The sequence below is a fragment of the Camarhynchus parvulus genome, chromosome 11 (assembly GCF_901933205.1).
Source record: "Camarhynchus parvulus chromosome 11, STF_HiC, whole genome shotgun sequence".
NCBI lineage: Eukaryota > Metazoa > Chordata > Aves > Passeriformes > Thraupidae > Camarhynchus > Camarhynchus parvulus.
Genome location: NC_044581.1, coordinates 13,637,803 through 13,664,278, shown reverse-complemented (window position 1 = coordinate 13,664,278; position 26,476 = coordinate 13,637,803). Strand labels below are relative to the sequence as shown.

At 40.6% G+C, this 26,476-nt stretch overlaps 1 protein-coding gene across 1 annotated transcript; it reads left to right on the top strand.

Moving 5' to 3' along the window:
- GPT2 (glutamic--pyruvic transaminase 2) lies at nt 1–26,245 on the top strand. Its single transcript, XM_030956213.1, has 11 exons — nt 1–702; nt 10,724–10,813; nt 12,276–12,384; nt 15,909–16,042; nt 17,966–18,209; nt 18,950–19,029; nt 19,587–19,723; nt 20,410–20,584; nt 21,020–21,175; nt 22,195–22,307; nt 23,537–26,245. The coding sequence occupies exons 1-11, from the start codon at nt 376–378 to the stop codon at nt 23,625–23,627; spliced, it is 1,656 nt and encodes a 551-aa protein (XP_030812073.1). The 5' UTR covers nt 1–375; the 3' UTR covers nt 23,628–26,245.
- The last annotated feature ends 231 nt before the right edge of the window (nt 26,246–26,476 follow it).

The following is a 26,476-nucleotide window of genomic DNA, read 5'->3' as shown; positions in this document are numbered from 1 at the left end:
CCGGGGCCGGGGCCGGCTCCGGCTGGGAAAAGGATGGGTTTGCCCGGGACTCTTCCAGAGCACTAGCGCGGACACTTCTGTCGGGGCAGGGGGCTGCAGCGCTATTCGGATGCAATGGTGGTTTCTATTTCTAATTCTGCTCCTGTGGTGGCATCGCAACGCTGCAAGATCAGTTGTATCCATTGCAGCTAAGTTTGCGGGATCTGGACATGAGAGGATCGAGCGTGTACGTGTAACTGTGCCAGCTCTTCGGCATTTCTCCTGACCGCGCCTCCTGCTCGCGTGCATCTGGCTAGCGCCCTGTTCCGACTACAAACCGCACCGATCCGCAGCACTTGTATCCTTCATCTGGTTTTGGGAGCTACCCGAAGGACCATGCATCGGTTTGTCCTGGTTGCCAGGCAAGCTGCGGCACGGCTGTGCGGCCGCGGGCCGGGGGGCTGCCGGGGCGGAAGGACGGACATGGCTCTGCGCTGCGCCGCTTCGCTGGCGGCCGGGCGGCAGCCGCGGGGTCCCCGGCGGGAGGGGACGGTGCGCTGGAGCAGCGCTGCCAAGGCCTCCGCCGTGAAGATCAAAGAGAAGGCGAGCAGGGAGAAGATCCTGACGCTGGAGTCCATGAACCCGCAAGTGAAGGCGGTGGAATACGCGGTGCGCGGCCCCATCGTTCTGAAAGCCGGGGAGATCGAGAAGGAGCTGCGGAAGGTGAGGCAGGGGCGGCAGGGCGGGGCAGGACAGGGCAGGGCGCGCTCCCGCAGCCGCACCGGCTCTGCCCCGGGCGCTCCTCCGCCGCCGCTCCCGGCTGGGGGTGTCGCGGGGCTCGGCGGGGACGTGACACCCCGCGGGGCTGAGACGTGACCCTGTGGAAGCCTCGGGAAAGCGGGAGGCACCGCGAGTACGGCTGCAGTGCTTCTACCGAGTTAAAAACTCTCGGAGCACAGCAGCGTTTTCTCCATCCCTCTGCTGCCCGAGCCGTGGCCGGACGCGCTGTGCCCGGCCCCGCTCCGCTACCGCACCCCCGGCCCCGCGCCCCTTCCCACGGGAGGCGGCAGAGGCACGAAACAAAGGAACCCGCCGGCCGGCTACTGTTTATCCTGTGTCACTGGCTGCCTAAGGCAGATACGGGACACCCCCATAAAGCAGTGTTTACATTTCTCCGGCCACTTTGACCCTTTGCTGCAATCCCGTGTCCTTTGTGTTATACAAGGGGGTGAGTGACCAGCTTTCATCATACTGATAGAGCCTTTGAGTCCTTCGTGATAATTTTAGAGATCCTGCCTTGGCCGGGGCAGGAGGCACCGGGCTCCTGACAGGTGAGCTGGCCCGGCTCTCCAGGCGCTGCTCCGCAGCCTCACCCAGCGCTGCTCTGGATCATCCAAGGAGATCACCGATAATGCTCCTTTTTTTTTAGTTGCAGAAGTTGAGGTGCCTGAGGACAAACCTTCGGAGCACAGGCACTCAGTAACGCTGCCCAAAGTTGTAGGTGGTTGGTTCTTTTTGGCGGATGAGATAATAAAGCCGATCCTAAGGGTCTGGGCCAGTATGTGCTAAATAAAGCATCCAAATCAGTCAGTGCTTGTATTTTGCTCTTCATATTTCTTTCTTATTCCTCGAATATCAAAACAAAAGATAATAAAAAGCCCTTAGCAATACAGACATGGCTTTTTGCCTCTGCTGTTCAAACCACAGCTTCCCCTCTCATCACAAGGACACATTTATTTTTGTTTTGATGAAGCATCTGTCAGAGTAGTTTTTCTATCATTTTAGATATTATTCCATGCTGTCACTGCTTTAGAGAGTCTTTCTAATGCCTTATTACCGGTGCTGCAAGACCATTTTCATTAGTTCATGTAAAGTGCTTTGAAGAAAAACGCGCTACAGCAATTCTAACCATGAGAGTAAACTGGTGATTATCTGGTCTTAGTGTTACTTGTTTCCCCTTGTTTTAGAAGGTGAAACATTGTTTTCAGTTCATTGTAGTATATGTATCAACTATTTATGTCTAACTCAATAATTATTACAAATAGCTTTTTTTTTTAGAATTTCACTTTAAAACTTCAGAGTGGTAATGAAGAATTAATTTTGGAACATCTGTTTTGATTTTTGCCTCAGAACTTGTTTATAAAGGTGTCATTGTGTTTATGCAACTTGGTTCCCTAGTGGATGCATTTTCTAGAGTATAAAATCTTCCAGTGTTCTCACTGAAGTATGTTTGTTTTCAAGTTAACATCACAGAGCAGGAGATATTACTTGACAAAACAAATATAAAAGGCCCTTCACAAACTCCTCCCAGTTAGCAGCTGAATCACTGGCAGAAAGAATAATCTACTGCGCGCTTTTGAAAAAATAAAACAGCAAATCATTGGCAATTGCTTTATTAAAAGATTTTTATGTCAGTTTAGTGTTGTGCTTACTTATGTGGCATTTTCCATTTCATATTTTTTTCCTGGAACCAGTCTCATGAAATAATGTTTGCCATTGATAATGGCTACCAGCATTCCTAGAGGTGACTATGCTCTAACACAAGTAAGGCAAACATCTCTTTCCCAGCTGGCAGGGAAAGAGGACAGAATTACTGCAAAAGTTGAGACAGTGTATCTGCGGAGAACACTAATCAGCTTCAGCAGAAATCCTTTACTTGCTTCCACACTACTCAAGTTACTCATTCCTCTTTTCTGACAAAAATACTGTTATTCATTCTCTTGTTTAATCAAGCTGTCTGCTAAAGCATACAGTGTTGAGTAATACCTAGGTTCCTTGTAAGTAAAGTATTATAGGTTATCTAATTGTCTATTTTTTGTGTGTGTGTGTCTGAAATTTAATTCTGTGTGCTCACACATCAATGGCACTTCTTTGTTTCCTTTTCATTAAGTTGTACAGCTTTTTCCAGCCCTCTCAACCTTAGCTCACAGGGTTAGGCCAAGCAGTGCCAGCAGAATTACACTGCTGGATAAAGGGAAGAGGCTGAAGTGGCTGCTGCTTCAGGGAAGATATCCCACAGCATCTCTAGATCCACAGCCACTCTTCACTAACAGCAAGAATTGCCCCATAACACTCTTCTACATCTGATGGGGAAGGAGCTTTGCACAGGCAGGAGAGCACAGGCTCCCTGGTATGAGGTGGAAACACTGCAGTGGCTGGGGGTAACAGGAACAGGCGGGGGTGAAACAATGGCAGTAAATCTTTTATCTTCTTCTGCCCAGATGCCTTTAGGTAATTTGTTTCTCAACTAAAAGCACCCTAAATGCAGCCATTGTATATAATCAGATGTGATAGAGGCTCTCCCTGTTTAAACTTTGTTCCATTTGGTTACTTTTCATACTGGTTAATACTCATAGAGCTGTTATGGAGACTATAAAACAGCTACTTGAAACTGTTTGCACAGTGTAAGCTTTCATCTTCCTTGAGGTTTGTTCTGGTGTCTCAGATCCCAAAGAGCAGCTCCTCTGTTTTTCTCTCTGGCACTTGCTGCTACTCTATATTAACTGCAAATGATCACAACAGGAGCTGTAACTCCACAGTGCACACAGAAAAAAGGACTGAAATGTTACTCATGAAGTCTCTGACGGCACAACTGAAGGGATATTCCTTAAAAGAACAAATAAAAGTGAGGCATTAGTTTTAGCTCTCATGCCTGGGACTAAGCCAATGTAAGTGACTAGTAAAATACTCAATTAAAGCAGAATAAGATTGATTGCCCAATACAGGTGGGGCATGCTGTACTTGGATTTCACAAGTTTTGTTGGCTTGTGTCCTGTATTCATCTAGGTGGAAAATCAGGGGTTTGATCTACATTAAGTCTTTCAAGATGGAAATCACTTGCAAAATCAGTGATTGGATTACTTTCCTGAGCCTTTTTTTCACAATTTTGAAATTGTGTCATGCTTTGAAAGTGAAAACCCTTTTTCTCTTCCTTTTTGCTATTGGTAGCAATCAGCTGGTTCTGACTTACTAAGATGACAGAAAGAACTAATTCCAACCATTTTCCTTGGTGTTTCTGGCAACTTTTTAAAGCTAGAGCACGGGCATATTTTAACAAAGGATTACACTCTAAATAGAACTCTATCAAATAAGACCTTTTTTCTACCCCCTTTGTATCGACTTGCTAACAAATGGCCACTGTATCAAGTATTGACTTTAATTACATTTCAGACTAGAAATTTGCTCCTGAATACAAATTCAATGCAAGAATAAAGCAAGGTCTGAGAAGAGCCCTTCTCTTTACCTAATCAGTATTGACAAACTAACTTATCTTTACAGAGGTAGGACACATACCTGATTTGTTGCTTTGCATTCATGCTAATTTTAACTGACCTTGTTGTGGAAAATCCCTTCATATCTGTTACTGTGACATTTCACTTATACACTCCTTTTCTCCCCAGTTCCTGAATGGGTTTTACATAATGTCAAGTTCTGTGTTAGGTTCAGCTGCCTTACATGTCCTTGCAAAGCATGTGCAAATCAAACAGCATTTCAGGATCCACAGGTCAGCTCAGGTGACATTGGAAGCAGAGCCTGGCCCAGTGTAAGGCACACAAGGTCCTTGCAAACTTTCAAGCTACAGAAAGGGAATTGTAGGGTGGAAAGGGGGAGAGGGATGGGGTGCAGGGATATATTGGTAGCATGTAGGGAGTTCCATCAGATAGCACAGGTGGGTAGCACATCCCAACCCTGGGCCTGGAGCCATGGGCCTTCACTGGCATTATACAGTTTCTATACACTGAAGGCCCTATTCTTCTGTTACCTTTACAGCAAAAAGGTTGTACATTCATCTCCTGTGCCCACGCTTTTCATTTGCATAACTATTGCAAATAGGTTCCTGTTTCAAGTTTATTCAAGCCACTTGTTCACTCCCTACATTGCTATTTAGACAATAAAACTACCAAAATCCTTCTACTTAGGTAACTGAAATCTCAGGCTCCTTCTGCTAAAGTATTTTGATTAAAATACCGTAGAGCTTTTTTTTTTTTTTTTTTTCCCTCACTAATTCATCAGACTTTTAAATAGAATAGAAAAAATCTGACTTAGAATCCAGCCTTAATTGTAAATGTGAGTTGACTGTGTCCCTGGGAGTTTTGGAAAGATAAAATACAATTTAGACAATGACACGCAGAAATATAATTTAACATGCCAAGAAAAAGAGACAAGATTGACTGGTACACCCAGTAGTGAAAGATGTTAAGCTTAAATTACCATCCTATAATTTTCTGCTTTGAATACGTGACTATGTGCACACGAAGGAAGTATCTTCCAGGCAAGAGCATCTGACCTCATTAAGACAGAACTGTTGTTCCTCAGTTGTCTGTACATGTTGCATACATAAGTGAATCTGTAGTAAAACCCATGGTTTTTAAGATACCAAAAACTACTGCAGATGAAGGTGAAAGAAAACTGGTTTCAAGAGCACAATTATCAAAATCGTGTTCAGAAGCTCACAACCCACAGAATCCAGTTTTTGATATTTTCTGGTTGAATACATTAGCAAAATTTATTCTAAAATATACCTTATCCAGTAACTCTCCAAGTTAAGAGGGTCTTAATGTCTAATCACTTTCTAATGAGTATTATTTTAATTCTGTCATTTAATTCTGTTATGAAATCTAGTGGTTTATCTATATAGGCAAAAATTCTGAATGCAAATCCACTTTGATCAATGTGTCAGGCAGAAGTAACCTGAGGAGAAGTCCTGTTCTGTAATCTCTGGATCAGATCTGCCAATTAATGGTCAGCCCCACTGATTTTCTCGTGTGATATGAGGGGCATGCAAGTCATCACTGCCATTTTAAGTCAAAATCCAGAATTTGCCTTCTCCTTTCTCCCCAAACCAGCTCATGTCAGCTTGAATTACACAAGCATAATACAAACTCAAAGCCTTACTCCATGGTAAGCAGGTCAGGTTTATTTTTCTGCTGTGAGCTGTTTCAATAAAAAGATTGGAATGCTAATTCAGGTCTTCAGGTCCCTATTAGTTAAGGGCCTCTGGGCAGTGCTTTCTTGGTCTCTTGACAGGAGGAGAGAAAAAAGCAAGCAAGCAACTTGGCTACTACAGTGTAGATCTCAGCTATGCTGAAATGTTTGGGTTTGCCAGCTCTGATTGTAGAGCTTGTTTGTGCAAGTCACAGCAAAAGCAGTCTCAAGGAAATAGTGCAGTGTTTCATAGTGTGATGTTGTTGCCTGATACCCATCAAGAGGAGGCACAAAGCCATGGCAATGAAAAGGAGACAATTGGGAGCAGCCAGGAGCAGGCAAATTCTGAAATTCAGAAATAGCTGTAATACCACAGTTCTCTTCTGGGATTAAAAGTAGCTCACATTTTCATGGACTCCTCGAGGGAACTCTTTTCAATTCTTTCCTATTGCCATTACCAAATCCACACATGCTCTCTCCAGAGTGATGGTTTTCCTTTGAAATTTGCTGAAGATTTAACAAAGACAGTGTCAGGTCAGTTTGTACCATTCTTTACTCTTTCTGGGCACGGTGGTACTCTGCAGTTTGCCAGCACTATCAGATGGTACCTTTGTAAAGGGAACCTCCAGGTACACTAAAACTCCTAAGAGACAAAGCAGCTCCTGGCAGGACATTGCCCTCATGGTAGTTTTTGGGGTGCTGTATGTTCTGGCATCACATTGCTTTTTTGATCAAGTAATTCTCCCAACACTTCTTCCATCATGACTCTCTCCTTGAGAGACAGCTCATCATTTCATACTGTTCTCCTTTCCTGATGGGTTTCCTGAGGCTCTGGGGGTGTCTAGGGGAAGAGGAAACTTCCCCAAACCTGGTTAACTGCATAAAGATTTCTATTGACTTTGTGCCAATGAATTCTAGTTCATGTATAAAAATCCCTTCTCCCAAATTTGTGTGATATTTAGATACAGTTGTTAGAATAATTGTGTCTGGCTTGCTTCAGGTTTCATCAGGTTTCTTAAAAGATGCATTTCCTCTAAAAAGAGCAGAGAGACAGAAGTAACAGTTGAAGGAAGTAATTCCCAAAGAGCATATTCCAAATCCTGGAAGATTCTTTTATTCCATTAAAATCCTGTAATTATCCAGAAGATGGCTTCTAAAAGACAGTACATGTTTTTATATTTTCTCTTTTACATGTGGAGATGAAAGATGGCTTCTACAGCTTTAAAAAAGGGCTCCTATCATGGATCTGTTTGCTGCCCCTGTCAGAGGAGTGGCAGGAGCCTGGCCTTGTTCCGAGCTGAAGCTGAATCACGTTGTGAGCACAGTGTGACGTGCCGCCAAAGGCAGGAGGCTAGGGCACAGCTTGTTTTGTAGGGCCGGGCATTTCTTCTCCTCCTTGATGTGGTTTACACCCCTGTCTCCCACCCTTCACAAGGCAGGAGAATCAATCTGGAACCTACTGCTCACGAATTTGTTATTAGAGCTCCTGTTATGCAAGCTTCCCTTTTGCAAAGCTCTGCCTGTTTCAGTGCAGCCAGGCTGCCTGTGGAGCACCCCTTGGCTGCACCCAGACTGAGGCCATGGGACTCCAAATATGCTGGGGCATCCCTAGAGGAGAGCAAAACAACTCCAGTGGCCCAGTTCCTGCTCCCCCTGGCTGTTCCTTGGCTTGCAGGGACATAACTTGTCTCACCTCAGGTGTGTGGCTCTCATGGTTAAAGACTGCTCAGCCTTCTGCAGTGAAATAAATCCATGACCTGTTGCAGCCCTTTTCCTGCTGCTCTACAGTTTGATACTGAGGTTATCAACACCACATTCACATTTCCTCCTTTCATACAGATCTTTCCACAGACCTTCCAAAAAGTATTTGGCATAACTCTCCCCTTGGATACCCACACCCACCACCACAGGAGGAGCCTTGACACACATAGCTGGTGACTGATGCTGCTCTGTCTGAAGGGTCTGAGCAGAATTCTGCCTTGAGCCCATCTGAGAGTATCAGGCACTGTCTAGACTCCCCTTGCTGCCAGCTTCTGATAGCCCTGCTTTGGGACTTTGACTCATTAACATTTGGCACTTGCCTGTTGTTGTTTTCTGTTCCTTCTTTTTGAAACGGTAAGATGGGACTTTTTGTTCTAAAGAACTTTTTAAGATGTTTTTAAGAACTTGTTTAGAACTTTTTGTCCTAAACTAAATCTAAACAACTTCTGATACTCTTTTTTTTTTTTTTTCCATAGAGAGACTGGAAATCAAGTAACAGAAAAATACTAGGTGGCCATAGCAATTCTTGTATAGATTTCACTAGGAGAGGATACAGCAAGTCTCGTGAAGACAGTTCTAAAGCTGATATTAACTCGTTGTCAGGGAAGGAAAAGGCTCCAGTTATTTAAAAGCATTTCTCTTTTGAAAGACAAAAAAGACAACAGTTCTTGTAGCTGAGACCAAGAATTACAAATTAGTCAAGAGAACCATGGGCCTTTAAGCCCAAGTGGGAACTGTGTGTACCACACAGAAAATGCAGCATTCCTTCTCCAACCAGATTTGATGGTGAGAGAACTATTGTGGATGGTTTGCTATTTGTTCCAGATCCATCATGTGAGAAGCAAAGGGAGTGTGGGGTTTGTGCAGTAGGTGATGATCCTATACTTGCAGTGATGGCAAAACCACTGTAAAGATATAAATGGCGCCAGTGCTAATAAGCTTCAACATTATTTATGATAAATGTGACACAGGCACCAAAAAGATCTGTTACCTTTGTTTTAAAGGCTGTACCACTATAAAAACTCCAAAAGTACATTATGAAATGCCAGGTACCTTTCAGCATTTCACTAACCAAAAAAGCAGGTTTTTTTAAATTGCAGAGCACAATAGTATTTGTGAGCAAAAAATATGATTAGTCTAATGTAAGGTATTTCTATTATTAGAGAGTTGGTTTGTTTTAGTTTTGATCTAATAAATCTGAGTATTTCTAATTTCTGTTGCTGTTTTCTCAGACTGCCTAACTTTAGGCAAAGAAAATACCATCCATATTCCTTAACAGATTTGTATTATTTTGCAAATCTAGTGAAACCGATTCAATTTGCTATAAGGACCAAATGCAACCAAAATACATGGGAATTTTTCTTCATTTCAAGCAAATTGAATTTGTTCTTCTTCTAAATACACCTTCCTACTTATTTGTGATTAGAATGAAACTGTGTTGTGCTGTCAGTGGATCCCAGATAGCTTGAAGAGCACACATTTTTAGCTGTTTACATTACTCATAAATTACTAAACTTCAGCCTCAGATAAGTGTAATGTCTATCTGGCATCCCTATTTCTAATTTTTTATTTAGAGCTGAAATGCAGCTCTTAATTTGGCGGCTCACTTAGATCAACAAGCATAAAAGCAAATGACTTGATGGACTCAGTGTGTCACTTTCAATTATTTTTAGTGAACTTTTTTGTTCCAATTGCTGCTAAATGTAACGCCATATAAAATTGACCCTTTGAATCAGGATCATGTAAGCTCAATTGTCTGGTCCTAATGCCCTTTCTAACTACATCTTTAATTTTAAAAGAAAACTCCCAAAGGCTCTCAGATATATGATGGACTGGATCCATCCAGTGGGGTACTGGGGATTGTGCAGCCTTGAACCTCCAAATCCTGGCGTACCTGGGAATCTGTATCCCTGGTGACCACCTGTATTATTGTTATTTCCACATCTGGTTTCTGGGCTGCCATTGAAGTCCAACTCCATAGTCCATGGTGGAAAAGCAGAAATTAGTTAAGGCTTGCCAGCTACATATTCTATATCCAAATCCAGTAATTGGCTGTAAATACATGGACCAGGAAGAAGCTTTCTGAGCCCATACCCAGAGCAAGTTGTTATAGGTCATTTTCTACAGAAGACTGATCATTCTGATTTTGCAGTTCCTTAGACCATGTGACAATTCTGTCACTGTTAGGATGCCTCCCTACTATCTCTGAAATATACATTAGAACAACTGTAAATTTATTATTGCCTCTTTCACTTATTCTTCTTGTAATGTTGGCCTTTACTTTCAGTTAATCTTTTTTATTTAAACTTCTGGTGGTTTTTTCAATCAGTCAATGCCTAGCCTTTTTTATGCCCTTATTTTATTTTGCTTTTTAAAGAGCTGTGATTGCTAATCAACGTTCATTAACTTCTTTCCCTGTGTTCTCATGATGTTATTCAGTTTCTCACAGGAAAAATGGCTGTCTGTTCAGATTTTGGAGACTAGGAAGCTTTTAAATATTCATGGTGATTATTTAGCACTTCTGTTTATCATACAGAGCCTCACTAGGATATATTTTGTGAACCATCTCTACATGGAAAAGTGGGGTCATCATACAAGGAATACTTAGTCTAAGTATAAAATAAATAAGCACTTTTTTGTTTTTACTCTCAAAGAACTAAAGGTCTTGAGGTTTCTTTTATTGGTGGTTTCTCAAATATCCTCAAGTCTTTTTAGCTTCTTGACTGATCCATCCCTCCCTTAGGTATCTCAAAGAAGTAGCTCTAATACTGACAATTCAAAATGCCTTTTTTTCATCTTTTCTACTTCAATATGTGGTTTCCAGCCAAGTCAGTCTCTTACTTGCAGCTAGCAGAAAAATAAAAGCCAGTCTATAATTTAAAAATGTGTCACAGTCAACAAAATTTCTATAAACCATTTAAGATTTCCTAGCAGTGTTGTATAAGAAATGCATTAAGCTTTACATTAAACACTGTAGCTGTTACAGCCACATGACAGATACTAAAAAAGGATCTTCTACTACAGCCCTAACAAAACATTCTGAATGATCCCTTTCTAGGGAATCAAAAAACCTTTTACTGAAGTGATTAAAGCCAATATTGGAGATGCACATGCAATGGGACAGAGACCAATCACCTTCCTCCGTCAGGTAAGGCTACTAAAATATTATTATTAATTTTTTATTAGAATGCCTTGAAGCTGTGTGATATAGGTATTAGTATAGTTGATTCCCTAGATGCAATTAGACTTAAAATAGTTCTTTTGTAAAGAATTGTAAATGTTCATTTCTGAGCCAAAGTCCTATTGTTTGCTGCTTGTCCTCTTTTAACACAGTAGCTTTCCTTAGTTTCCATATCATTCCCCACCCATACTTTTTCCTGCCACTTCTGTGTTATCAGTCAGCACATTCATTATCAATAATACTCTTCAAGAAAGGAAGTGGTTCTCTTTAAAGAAAAAAACAAAAGCCTTTCTTCATCTGAGAGAATACTTTGAATTCTGCACGTAGCTGGGTTCAACTACTTGTACTGTGTCTCATTTTGCACATTTTACCTCTGGGCAAGCTAATTGGTAGGTTAACTTTTAGGAAAGATTACAACAGAATTCATATTTGTATATTATTCCTAAAACAAAAATAAGGTTAAAATTAGTGTTATCTTATTTACTGAGCATCCCTCACACCCTCATGTAAACTCCTCTGTCTATAATAATGTGAATTCAGAGAGTTCCAGGACAAACTGAAGCTTTATCAAGCTGAGGGTCCAGATGATGAGATTATAAAATCAAGCTATGCAGCAAACTAGGGAGACCTGAGCTTATAAATTATTCAAGTGTATTACAGGTTATTCCAATGTTATTAAATAAAATGGGAAATCCTTTCTCCCCATGACTGTGTGCACACATGGATTAATTCATTGTCATTGTCCCACAAGATGACAACAGTCTGTCCACATTACACCATTTAAGCATAAAAATGAGAGAGACTGGAATAAATTAAGCTGATCTCAAGAGAGACCTCTCAATTCTTTGTGTCTTACATTCCTTCATTAACTTAATTCTGCTGGGTTGTGTTTCTACTTTTACTATGTTCTATATCACCACTTCTTTTTTTAATTAAATATTTCCCACGAATTCAAATCAGTAAGAACTAGAAATTTTTTGGGGGAAAGATTATTAGAACATGCCACTAGGACTTCAAAATGTGATTGTATTTCTCAGTTCTGCTCCATATTTAAAATCTTGATTTCTTGTCAATAAAAGTGGGCTAGTAATACACAAGGAGTGGAGGATAGATCTGCTTAGAGATAACATAGGAATAGTTAACTGTGTTTGCACTATGCTTAGCTCACCTGGAATCTTCACTGTCTGTAATAAAAATAGTTAATAATTCTAGAACTGTTTTTATCAGCTTAACTTGGAACCTGATAAGACATTTTCTCTTCTGTGAGAACAACCCTTAAAAAAAAACAACTGCAAACTCTTCATCAATAACCTCTGTTTTAAATTAGCCAGTATTTGTGATCTTCATTTCCAAGGAAAGTTCACATAAAGTTAACTAAGTTAAAATAACTAATGAAAAGTGGCCAATTGACATGTTCTTGACACTGCAGGTGGTGGCCCTGTGTACATACCCAAACCTGCTGGACAGCCCGAGCTTTCCCGAAGACGCCAAAAAGAGCGCCAGGCGGATCTTGCAGGGCTGTGGAGGAAACAGCTTAGGTAAGGTTCTGCTCTGGTGGTAGAAAAACACAGCTGGTTCAGTATCTGCAGCTGTTCTGGTGTTAGGAACAACACAGCTGGTTCAATATCTTCAGCTGGTGGGGGCAGGTTTGCAGGTGGTGACCAATGGGGGGAATTTTTGGTGGGACTTGTCCCAGAGCAGAGGGTGAGGATTATTCATCCATGGAGCCCTTGCCACAATAACATCTAGGCATAACTCTAAAGGGAGTGCTGAGGGGTTTTTGTATCAGGAAAGAAGCTCTGTTCTGTTGGCATGACATCTCTTAATCCAGGGCTCTGTGTCTCCTGCAAATACTGGGTGGAGGGTTTTACAGTTTTTACCTTCCCCAGTTGTTTCCCTGCCAAGGAGCCCACTGTCCCTGTAATGCTGGTGTCAACAAACAATATGTCCATCTCAGCTGATCCAGTGCACATTCCTGGATCTTCATTTTGAACCATCAGTTCAAGTATGTTTTCTGGGGTATTAGAAACTCAGGTACCAAGGTGATAAGGAAAGATACACTGCTGGAAGTCTTTCACCTTGCTGAGATAGTTTTAACTGAAGGTGTCAAAGCTCTATTTCTCCAAGGTGAAATAACTCTTGAAAGAACTACAGAGCTCTGTTCTTCAACCACTGTTCCTACAAGAGTGCACATGTCATATCCACATAAGCACAAACTTTGCATATTCATTAGAAAGGAAATGGAAGAGACAATTCCTCTCTCATCTAGTGACTGTGCTGACCTGACAAATGCCATGAGAATTTCTACTCTGCAGATACTGCTACAGCTGCTGGGTGCAGCAAAGAATCTGGCACACTTACCTCCTTTCAAGTAGGCAAACAGTGACATTTCAGAGGACTTATTACAGTAATTGGCATATTTCTTAATCTTTGTGATTGCAGTGCCTATTTGCACTGGTATATTTTGAGAGTAGGTGCTATGAAACTTAATAAAATAAACAAAACATAAACAGTGATTGCATTAGTAGCATTTCAAGCTTGACAACATAGCCTAATACAGAATGTGTTTTATCTTCACCTTCTTTGTATTGGTTTGTCTTTTAATGTAGACCATTAAAAACACATTGTCAAAACTGAGAAGTTCCTCTAGCTCAATGAATCCCTCTCCTGTCTTACTTTGGAACAATAAATCCACATAGTACTGTTGGCACATAGGAGTTGCTGGGGATACATTTGAATTTTGACTCAGTCTTTCTTTGTAATGATTGTCTAATTTAGGGATGTGGAAGGAGTTCTCAGAATGAGCTGTCTTGGCCTCTTGGTGCTCCTTTCCCCTTAAGGTCATGGCGGCATGGGACACCACAACCCCATGTTATAAAGAATTCAGTCTTGCATAATATTTCAGAAATGTGTTCCTTTTTTTCAGCAGATCACACATTTCCCATAATTTCTGTTAGCTCAGTAGATTCTGAGGAAGTAGGCCTGAAACAATTGCAGTGTTCAAATAAGATGATAATTCTGAATACACACTGTTCATTTCAGTGCTAAATTGAGGTTCTGGAGTCCAAATGTTTTTTAATTTTGAAATGATTTATGCCAAGAACAACTCTACCTCTAAATTCCTGACAACTAAAACCACTGTAGACTTTACTGATGTGCTGTACTGGTTTCTGCCCCCTGTCCACCCTCCCTGGCTCCAGTAAAGTGTGCCAGCCCCTCCTCTTGGCCTCTGGAGCTCATCAGCCTCTGTTCAGCCTCCCAAAACACACAGCCAGAGGCACAGAAATGTGCAGCTGAGTGGAAGTCACCCCTATCACTTTGTTGGTAGTCTGACAACTTACTGCTGTTCTTTCCGTGGCTGAGAAGGAGAAATTGCTTTTCTTGTGAGAAAGCAAAGATGAAAAACTGGCCCCGCTGTGTCGTGTTCAAAACCTTATTTTTTGACAAATTTGTCAATCCAACACAAAGGGGGAATCACTACCTATGGTCAAAGTCATTTGAAGTGTTGCACCCATATCTATAGCAGCCTATTTAAAGGCATTAATTGTAAAGTTAATATGAAATTTCCTCAGGAGGTGAACTAGAATGCCCTCACTTACAGTGAACATCATTTGGCAAAACCCTACTGATGGTTTTGAGTCTCACTACTCCCAGGCCATGTATTAAGGCTCAGATGTGTCCTCAACTTCTCTTGTGTCCAGACACTCCGGGATTCTACTGACACCACTTATTTTGCATGTGGGATAACTGGAATATCTTTCCAGGCATTTGAGACATCCCTCCTATATATAAAAATACATAATATATGCAGTTTTTTGGGTTGGGTTTATTTATTTAGATCCCACAGTGCAAACATGGGTTCTAGTCAAGTACAAGTCGGTGTAGAAGTACAGTGCAATTAAATGTTCTGTTTGTCCTCAGAGTGGTAGGACTCAGCACTCAATGGAGCACAAGACAGAAGGACAGCTTAGGTTTGTTCTCCTCCTTTAACAGCATCCTCCTGGCTGTGGTCAAACACCCATGTACAGACCTAATATAACTTCTAGTCCTGTAAAAGTAAATATTTGGGACATCAGGGAACTTTGTGCCCTGAATCACCATTTTATCCCATGCAATTGTGCAGTGCTTGCAAAAGTTCTTTGTCATTTTAAATCATGCTTTCACAGTAGTCCTACCAGGCAGACTACTAGCAGACAACAGAGTGATAAGAGTTAAGTCAGGCACAATTATTCCACTCTACCCAACAAGCAAAGAAGATTCTGCAGCTTCCTGACAGTGTTCTAAAATAGATGTACACTTGCCACTTCTTTGTCCATCAGTCTTAGGCTTCATAGCTTGAATTCATTCCTCACCTTGACCTAGGCTTATTTTCACTTTTTGTTTGTTGCACATTCTTGGCAGTGATGCACACAGGAATCTAACATCTTTTATTTATGATTATTAGTTGTGCTCTGCAAACTGCACGTGAGATTGGGAAGATTCTAGACATTTCTGTTGAAAAGTGATTGTGGGAGATGCTGTGAGGGAAGGAGAGAAGAAGTTTGGGATTTTTTTGGTTTCAGACTGTGGGAGAAAATGATATGTTATTTTCATGTGGCAAATAAATCCCTTATATTTATCATGGATTGAAAGAAATTACTTTCCTTTCTATTGCACATGCTGCCTCTTTTCCTTGTTCCCATTACTTAAATAGGAGTTTGTTTACATTCAGGAGTGCTTCCAACATAAAGAAAGCAACTGAAAGATAGTAAAAATGGGATTGTTGTCCCAGTTTGCAAAGTAGGCTTGAAATCATGCTTTTTACCAATCCAGTATGTTATTTTTGTATTTTAGTGATGCTTATTGTATTTGTTTCCTTCCAAATAAATTATTTTGCTCTATGAACAAACCAGCTTCCTTTCCTACTCCATGGAAAAAAAAGCAAACCCATCCTGGGGATCCATATAAATATGGCTCATATATACAAACTACTCCATCCAATACCAGCTCAGGAGTTTTGCTAGTAACAGAAAATCTGATGTCCATTGCACTCAATTCTCATCTCATTCTGTATTTTTCACAGGATCCTACACTGCTAGTCAAGGTATAAATTGCATCCGTGAGGATGTGGCTTCATATATTGAGAGAAGAGATGGAGGGGTTCCTGCAGATCCAGATAACATTTACCTCACCACTGGGGCAAGCGATGGCATTTCTGTGAGTGACAAATGAAACCTGTTCCTTCTTGGTACAAACTGTTACCTCTGCTAATACAGATCCTTGTTGAACCTCTGGTCTCACCAAGTCCTGTGAGTTTGATCTGGCAGACAAGGAAGCCACATTCAATGAATATCCAATCCTGTGAACAAACCAGTGTGAATGTCAGGAGCCAGCTAAGAAGTGTGTGCAAAGTCTCTTAGCGTACATAAAATTGTACCTTTCTGTAGAGGTAATATGAAATGAGCTACAGGTGCCTAAATATAAATTTAGAAGACTCAGTGCATTCAGACTAAATAATGGTTGTTCTCAGTGGTTAAGGCACATAAACACTGGAGATTAGAGGGTATCAGTCAGTGGAAGAGGGAATGAACCTCAGAGGTGAGAACTCTCAGATCTTCTTCCAAGTAAACTCTGCTAGTGCAGATCAATGCCAGTGAAAATCCCAAAGATTTATTTCTGTTTGTGTATTTTAGTTTGTTTGAGAAAAACTTCAGGTTTTGGGTTCAACCAAGGTTCAAAGATAAGTTTGATAAGTTATTTCGTTAAGACAGGAATCCCAGTCTCTATCAGGTTGCTCCTTTACACAGACACAGTTCCTGACAGTGCAGCAGCAGTTTGGCTCTTGCGAAGGCAGCCTTTGGCAGCGTGTCGGTGAGGGTGGTTTTTCAAAGGACATCTAGTGGCAGAGCTCAGAACGACAGCGATCCGGCAGGAGCAGCTCTCCAGAGCTCTGCAGTCAGTTGGCTTTCCAGAGTTTCTGCCGCTGGCAGCTTGTCAGGAATGGCAGCGCAGCACAACTGATCTGCACCGTGCCGATTTGATTGCACCACTGATGTAAAGCCAGCACTACGAGTCTCGTTCTTTGGCCCTTCTAAAGATAAAACAACTATTGTTTCACACCTCAGGGGAGAGAGGGTGTTAAGGAGTTTTTAAATATGCATTTGGTCCTGATTATATGTTTTGGATGCTTGGTATTTTTAAACTCGTGGTGGGTACAAAATTATGTTGATTATAAATCATTAGCTTAGCAGCTGAGTATGTGATGAGAGGCACAGAGCAGCAGATTTTGTACTAGAACCACAAAGAAATGAAAGGATACTGCTGCTGAGAGAAAAGATATTTTTGGGTTTAGATGCCAATTACATGCTGATAAGGATGCTTGATTTGATTGCACCTGTACTTCAGAGTTCTCCTGTGGTTATAAAGGCAAGAAATCTTTCTGCTTCCTGCCCCTTGTGCACTGTTTTATTTAACTCACATGTAAAAAGCCTCCACATCACACAGACATTGGGCACAAGGGAATAGTCTGGACTGACCTTAGCACAAACATTACCTTTCTGTCTGTATCTTCTGGGCATAAGCTACATATGACTCTGTTTTCATCCCAAGACACGCAGACTTTGGTCTGTTCTGTTACTTGAAAATGAAAACATAATTGCTCCTGATGTAAAACAGGTTTCTCTGTTCCAAGGGAGAATCTGCACAGGCCCCAGTTCTAATTTCTGGTTTTATTTATTGGTCTCTTGTGGTTAATGAGATAAAATGAATGGAAGGCAATAAGCAAGAACTAGCTAAAGCTTCTTTGCTTACAACAGGGCACAGCAAAAACATAATGATCTTGATATTCCTGTTTTCAACTTGCCCTCTAGCCTTGTGCTCAGAATGTTCTTCCTAAATTTTATAGTTGATCAGGCATGATCTTGGAAGTTGTGACATGAGAGGATTCCATTAAGCTTAGACCATCCTCACTCTGCCAGTAACAACGTGAAATAAACAACTCTCTTTGACTACCTGCTTCTAGGACAGAAATCCACCTTAACTCTATACTTCTTTAGGAAGTCTAATAACTTATTCCAGAGAATATTATTAATTCCAGTGCATGACCTTTTTAATTTTTTTTAATTCCTACTTTTTCCCCAGGCAATTTTAAAGATCCTGATCTCAGGAGGGGGCAAATCCCGAACAGGAGTGATGATTCCTATTCCCCAGTATCCCTTATACTCAGCAGCCATCTCTGAACTGGATGCTATCCAGGTGAATTACTACTTGGATGAAGAAAATTGCTGGGCTCTAAATGTGAACGAACTTCGCCGTGCCTTGAGTGAAGCTAAGGCATATTGCAATCCAAAAGTCCTCTGCATCATCAACCCTGGAAATCCCACAGGTCTGTAGGAATTTTCTTTAGTGAAGGAGTTTTAAGACCATTTTCTTTCATTTTTCATTCATTTGACATTGCAGGCAAATCCTGAGTACATATTAAATGTGTTGAGCTGAATTCCAGAGATCAGTGCTCTAAGTAGGACAGACTTTACTTTTAGAAACATACTTTCAGTGTCCTGGAACTCCAGAAAGGAGGGAGCAGATTCACTTCACAGGATCCCATTTGAAGCTGCTGCTTCCACTGAAGTTTTCCAGACTTGTGGAATGACTTTCAGTCACTTTTGGTCTTTAGGAAAGATCTTGCCTCTGGCATGGCCTGTAGCCTCTTGGCTTCTGAGGGGCAATGACTGTAATAACTCAGAACTCAGGGGCAAGCCTCCCTCAGAATTTAGCTTTTTGAGTAGTTGATGTTGATTGGTGAGAAGCTAGCTCCCTCCTAACCATCATGCATGGGAGCATTTATAATGATTAGCTATACACAGAGTACTCTCAGTAAGTCCTTGACTGAGTACTGTATCTCACACTCCCTTTGCTTGAGATGGACCAAGTTACCTTGTACCATAATTCTTCCAAAAATGCTCCTTAATTTCATATTTAGTGAACTGAATTCTAAAGTTCAATAGCACTTTTCTGAGGAAGAGGGATATCTTCTTGAAAAGTTGGTAATCTAAGTAGGTGTGGATGAAAAGATTTGTATGTGTACCCTCCACTAATTCTCCTCTTGCTTTAAAAATCGAACTACAGGACAGGTGCAAAACAGAAAGTGCATTGAAGATGTGATACACTTTGCGTGGGAAGAAAAACTTTTTCTTCTGGCTGATGAGGTAATGAAATAATCTGTTCTCTCAAAAGCACAGCTAAGGGTACTCATATGAGGTACAATTTTGTTCCATGTGTGGCAGTGGTATTTTTTAAGTACAGGGAACAGACTCTCTGTTATCATATTAAGACATGAAGAGACATTCCTGATTTTTAATATCAAAGGATCAGTATAACAGGTGGCTTGATCTGGGTTTGAACTAGAGAGAAAGTGTAGGGGACACAAGGAAGAACTTTGCAGGAACAGACCTAAAAACCTACATGGTGCTCAGACCACTTCAAATGGAAGAAACAGAAGGAAAATCAATTCAAACATACAAGTAAAGGTTAAATCATCCAAAGGAGCTCACTGTTCTCCAAAGGCCCAGCATTTAAGCGTGGTCACATCAGATAAAAAGTATCATTACAGTAACTAATACTCAACAAAGAGCCTTGTGTCTTCTAACAGCTTTGAAGTTTTGATTGTAAGGACTGTTTCTTCAGTTCAGATCTGCCTCTCTAAAGGCCGTGTTTTATCCTTAGTTGGGGGAACAGAGCACATTAATGTCTTCTGACTGTTCAGGTTTACCAGGACAATGTGTACTCTGAAGGATGCCAGTTTCATTCTTTCAAAAAGATTCTGTATGAGATGGGACCCGAGTACTATAACAATGTTGAGCTGGCCTCTTTTCACTCCACCTCTAAGGGATACATGGGCGAGTAAGTCTGATTTGGTTTTTTTTTATTTCATCTTCCTCATTAATCTGGTGGGACAGCGCTTTCATATTACTGACCTGAAGGTAATCCACCATAATTAATCCTCTATTAATTTTAACTAAAGACTATTAAGAAAAGAAAAACAAGCACAGAGTAATGGATTAACTCAGTGGATTTTAAAGTACCAAATAATAAGCGTATTTCTTTCAGACACCTAATGCCTCAGTCCCAAAAGGTGAAATCCTACAGTCCCAATCTGGACCTGTGATAAAGGAAAATTGGCCTCCAACATTCAAGGGAACAGCTCAATAATCACTGGGATATTACAAATGTTTGGGTTTGTTTTTTTTGGGGAGGAGGACATGGAAGAAAAAGAATTTTTTGATTAAATGTATGCTGCTACAGCCATATGCTCTTGTTCTGAAGATTAAAGATCCATGTTAATTGTTAACTTGTCTACCAGGGAAGCTGCATGTCCACCTTTATCTCTGTATGGGATACTAGGACTTAATGACATGTCATGCAGCTCCATCTTAAACCCTATCAGTGTGGCTGCTGTTTCAACAAGCTGTATCTTACCTATTGTGAGATTCTCATCAATTGTCTTTCCACTTCTGCAATCATTTTCATTGCTTTTTTGTATTTATAGACTTGAAGTTAACCAGTCTCTTCTGTTCACTTTGCAACAGATGTGGCTACAGAGGAGGTTACATGGAGGTCATAAACTTGCACCCAGAAATCAAAGGACAGCTCGTTAAGCTGCTCTCTGTTCGCCTTTGCCCTCCAGTCTCAGGACAAGCAGCCATGGATATTGTGGTGAATCCTCCAGTACCTGGAGAAGAATCTTATGCACAGTTCATAAAGGTCAGCAATAACATGCTTGTTCTTTTGTGCATTTCACAAACCTGTCCTAAGTGTTGGGAACTCAAATTATGCACAGAGACCAAAGAGTCTTCTTTTGTTTCTCCTATCAAGTCAAATCAAAGGTTCAATTAAGACGGTCTCTAAAAAGAGGCAGGAGTGGATGCTGAGGAAGGAGACTGTAAAAAGAGAGCACACAGATAGAGACTTCTGCAGGTTACTGTCTATATGTAACACTGTAATTGTACCCTGCTAAAGCCTTTTTGCAATGCTGTTTTTAAGAGCACAACTGGAATTTGGAACATGGTTTGCTCTAACAGCTCAGCAAAGCCTTACCAGTGTTTGATTTGGGGAGGGCCTTTTGAAACATCATCATTTCTCCTGGTGTTTTTATTGCTACTTGAAATGTGTCCAACTGAACAACTTCCTTTTAAACAGGAGAAGGAATCTGTTTTGAACAATCTTGCCAAAAAAGCCAAACTAACAGAAGACATGTTTAACAAGATCCCAGGAGTTCACTGCAACCCCCTTCAAGGAGCCATGTACGCTTTCCCTCGGATCTTTATTCCTTCCAAAGCCATTGAGGAAGCAAAGGTCAGTCAGTCATTCTCACCCCAATCCATTTCAACCTCCTCTCACCTGCGCCTGCCACTTCTAATGATGAACTTTGATTCCAGAGATGGAGAACAAAAGCAGTATTTCATGGGCTGTGTATGATCTTAAATATAACATGACCTTTATTTGAAGAGAGGAAAAGAGAGCAGATCATTTCATCCCAGTGCTAAGGCTCCCAGGCTGAGTGTCCCCAAGGATATTGGTGTTTGTCACACAAGTAGCTGGCCCTGTGCAGTTCCAAATTGCTGCCCTTGCCTGGGTTAGGGGGACCAGCATGTGTGAGTGGCAGTGTGCTACTGACCCTACAAGAGAAGCCTCATTCACCAGGAGTGGGAAAGAGGGCTGGAGCTTTCCTTACAAATTTCACCTTTTTGCCCTTGGGACAGTAACCTATGTTAATAAATGATAAGTCTTTCTCTTCCTAAGTAGAGCTCTGAAACCTAATTTGTAATATTCATTTTGTAAAGGGAATTTTATTAGCACAGCTGAGAACAAAAATAGGGCTGTTTTTCAGCTGCTTATTTGATTAGGGATATAACCTGTACATATTTAAGAACCTCTCATAGTTATTAATCAGGGGACTTCCTAGGCAGCAGATTATTCTGGGGGAAAAAAATAGTAACTGCCAACAGAACTGGAACACACAGTTCTCAAATTAATTTAATCTTATCAAATGTCAGTGCCTTAGATTTTTCCAAGTACAGCTTTCAGACTTGTGACAAAAGTTACAAGCAAGTCAAGGGGAATAACAAAATTACCTAAACCCTTTCTTTTGAAGTGAGTTTTTGTGTAAGTTCTTCAGCCCTGTTCCTCCATGAAGTACTTTTAGTTAATTCAGTGTGAACTGCCCCATTAGCATTTGTTCCTCATCTTCCTTAGTAAATTCAATAAGAAACTAATAATGTAACATTAGATTTCAGGGGGAAAAAAGCAATCATGAAATTCTATATATTAGGAATATTTCAACTTCAATAATTCTGAGGCATCCATTCCCTTAGGCTCATAAAATGGCACCTGATATGTTCTACTGCATGAAACTTCTGGAAGAGACTGGAATATGTGTTGTACCTGGAAGTGGATTTGGCCAGAGAGAAGGAACCTACCATTTCAGGTACAGTTTCTGTTTGTTTTAAAGCAAATTAGCAGTAGTAAGTAAAGCATCATCCCAGTTCTTTCTCTTCTGATGAAATGCAAGGATTTTTATATCAGTTTATGTTGTCTCAGTTTCCACTGGGCAGTTTCTGTGGACTGACAGCAAGGTCAAAGACCTGGTCTGCTAGATGAGCTATACAAGTTTTTATGGTGTTTTCACAGCTTGCTGGCATAATTTCATTCTGTTTTTACATACTGGCATTTGAAATACCTCCTCCAGGATTACAAACAATACTAATAGTTTAGACTTTAATTTTAAAGTTGGCTCTGGAATTACAAAAATTTCCCTGCATTCTTTTGAGGGGAGGAGGGGGTTAAGCTGTGTTTCCAGATGGGAGAAATTGCATGAAAAATGCAGTATCTTCCCTATAAATCTGCTCTTTAAACACTCTGTATAACTCTACCAAAACAAGATGTTGAACTAAATATTCTAATACCAAAACTGTTGCTTTTGCTTCCAATAAACAGAACTTTGCTCCATCCAAGCCACTGCTGGCTAGAATTTAGCACAGAATTTAGTCTTCCTCACCCTGTGCTATGTTGTTTCTGTGTGTGAAACCACAAAGCAGAGGGTACCTTTAGCCTTGGCAGTTGTGCAGCACAGCCAGCTGGGTCAGATCTGGGTACACACAGCTCCAGGGAAAACCTAGAGAATCCATTCCTGCACCAGGGTGGGAAAGCCATTGTGTTCTGTGGGCCTTGCAATCCCACACCCCATGGGATTTTCAGGGTGTGCAGAAGAAGGGAAAAAGGCACTAAAACCTGCAGAATGGGATGTTGTTTTAATGCTTCTGAACTCGGGTTTCAATTAAAGAAAAAATGTACATTTACTCATAACTGACAACTCTTAAAGCTCAAAAAACTGGGTATAATTTGGCATAAATGCCCAATGGTGGAAACTGAGTTGCTGTTATTTCTTATGGATAATCCTCTACACCGCTCAAAAGAAAATAACAGTTCTTGAATTCCTGTATTCTAACCAATAGAAACAAATTGCTCTAGTTTAATAGTATAGTTCAATTAAAGTATAAATGCAAAAAAGCGATAATAACGTCAAAAAGATGTTAAACTTAACATGTTACTTGCTGTGCCTTGGGATTAATCAAGATCTGTGCAAAGATCACAGTTTAGTTCGTTCTGAAGATAATATGGGCTGGCTTTTTTATTTCTTTAAATATTATTTTTCAGAATGACCATTCTTCCTCCAGTAGAGAAGCTGAAGATCCTACTGGAGAAAGTGAAAGACTTCCACATAAAGTTTCTTGAAAAATATGCATGAAACTACTGTGGCTTTTCCCCCTCATCCCCTCCCCGTCAAGGCAAATGCAGACAATGAACAATGATGTGCTGAGAATGTGCTGTTTATCTAATTTAACTAAATTCAAAATAGATAGAGCCAGACTCAGATACTGCTACGACTTATTGGACTATTAAAGTTATGTCTGGTATAGAAGACATTGTTACACCAAGTTTTTTTTTAAGGGGAAGGGGAAGAACGTGAAGAAAGCAGTGAGAAGAAAGAGTCAGTAAATGTTTTTGTGCCTTGGTTGAAAGTTACATTTGTGAACTTTTGACTCAATAGGTTGGGGAAGGGAATTGCTCATTAAAATTACTACTGTCATGTGGGTTTTTTACAAAACAGAAATGCCAAGTTCAATTGTTTAGATAGGAATTTGTTTCCCATCTTAAAATTATACTAAACAAAAATCAAAACTCCTACATTATAGGTATTGCTTGGTTTAATTTTTGTTGTTTTTGTTGTTAAGTGTTCTCCAAACCTGATCAAGCATGCAGAGACAACGTGCTTATTTAAAAAAATCTTCAGCAGATGTGTGCAGATACCTTTGAAATTCTGCTGAAAAGAAATCCTGCCATCCCAGCACAGCTGGAATGGAATATACAGTTTTGATCAGAGGAGTGAACGTGGTGTCTGCTTGAACAATATTTTTATGAAACTGAAACATAATAAGGAATACAATCTTCTTCTTCCTGTGCTATTCAACACATGATCCCAGCATAAGAGCGCTGAACACTTCCTGCCATAACAATTCCAGGAGGCTCCTGTTAGCCCACATCTTTTATACAAATGGAACAGAGTAAGTCAGTGTCTCAAAGCAGATGTGAGTACAGTCAATCCTTTCAAGTAGGGTAAAACACGACCCTTTCAGAACTGCTGTGTCTGTGGGGAGCATTTGTTTGGAAACATCACACAGGCCCTGGAGCTGGCCAAAATCCAGCTGGAACTTGCACAGACTGACACGTTGTTACCAGGAGAAATGCTAGGCTGATTTCTAATGAACAGGAAGGTATTTAAAGGAAAAAGTCTTACACCAAGCATAAAGAAAATGAAAGTACAGCTGACACTTAAATCTTCCACAGCCCTACTGCTGTCTGAATGATTCTGAGTGCTGCTCAAAGCCCAGCTGAACAAGGTGGTTATCTGTGAGTACAGCTGAGTGACTCCACTAATCTCTGCCAGCTTCCCTGCAAAACAAAGGACAACTTCTGTTTCTTTAGAGCTGGAAGCTGGACACCTTCTGCTAGCTCTGATAAAGGGCTAAAGGAACAGAGCTTTCACTATTCAGATGTGAAAGCATTAGCATTTGTCAGGCTTAGGCTCAGCTGTTACAGAGCTTATTCATCACAAATATCACATTCAATCTAGTCATTTATTTTAAGTTATTATTTAGAAGAAAACTCATTGTAATGTCTACTGGCACTTTGTGAGGCTGCTGTTGTAGCTGGTCCAGCATCCTGTGCTGATCCAGCTTACTAAAGCCAAGGGCTAGAGAAACACCATCCAGATAAAGCTGTGCCAATTTCTCACATGAGGAAGATGGGATGCTGCCAGGAACTGTCCTTGCCACAGCAGCCCCTGTCTGTGACCCAGCATTAGCAGTGGCTGAGCTTCCCACAGCTCCTTACTGAGGCCTGTGAGAAGAATTTATTCCTTTCAAGGGGTCACAGGTTATAGATGAAAATGGCATGGCTGCTACACAAAGCTCCTGTGGAGGATTGGAGAAAAAATGACGTTTCTCTTCTCAGAGCAGTGCACTTCTGGGAGGAGAGCACACTGAGAGCACTTATGCTGCTCCATCCATTGAAAAATACAACCTGCCAGCACCCAGCACTTGGCATCCTTAATATGCACTAATAAATAAAACAAACCCAGAGAGCAAATCCGTGGGAGGAGGTCACAATAATGATGTGAAAATAAGACAAACAGCACTTTCCTGCTCTAGGAATGTGTCCAAATCAGATCTGGCTTTGGACTCTTAATGCAGTGTAGATTGAAACTAAGATCTAACAATGGGAGTTAGAATATTTTTTATATTTTTGTAACTACAGCTTTTTCATGGGGTAGGGTAGTATTTGTAATCTAATAAGTCAATAGATTTTATATTTGCCTTGCATTTGCACCTGATACTTCTGGAAAAAAATGTAAAGGTTTACAAGTTTATAATGATAATTTACAGGTGTGAAAGGCTTTTTGTTTTAAGTCGGGACAGTAATTCTTACACTTTTGAATCAAAATATAATGGCATAAACTGAGTTTTTTCTAAACATTCTATTATGGTGCCTTTTCTGTTTCTGACATTATAAGGGATAACAATTTATTCTTGATGCATCTCATATGGAAGGGTGGTGATTTCTATTGTCCATCCACAATATTTGTATGTATTGTGATAAAGTTAATGTGCATTTTTGTGGAACAATCCTGTAAACCTAAGACAAAAAGGCTTGTTTTCCATGTCTTTGAAATATTTCATTAATAACAGACAATTCTTCCTTTCAAATGCATGCTTCTAGGTTTGACCTTTCTCCAGGTGCTCCTTCTAACAGTACTTCAGATGTATGAGACTTCCAAATAATAAAGCACATGTTAAAAAATGGTAATACTTCTCCATTTTCTATGTCACTGGAGCAACACCAGCTGGATTGCACTATGACACATTTAATCCCATGTTCAAACCAATATTTACTAATATTTAATACCCACGTACCAGATCATTAATTTCTGCATCACTCCAGTTGATGGACTTGACATTTGTCCAACTTATTACCACAAAACTATTCCCTACAAGAGCAGAACTGTAAATAGAGATGGTCTTAGGCAAGTTTATGCTC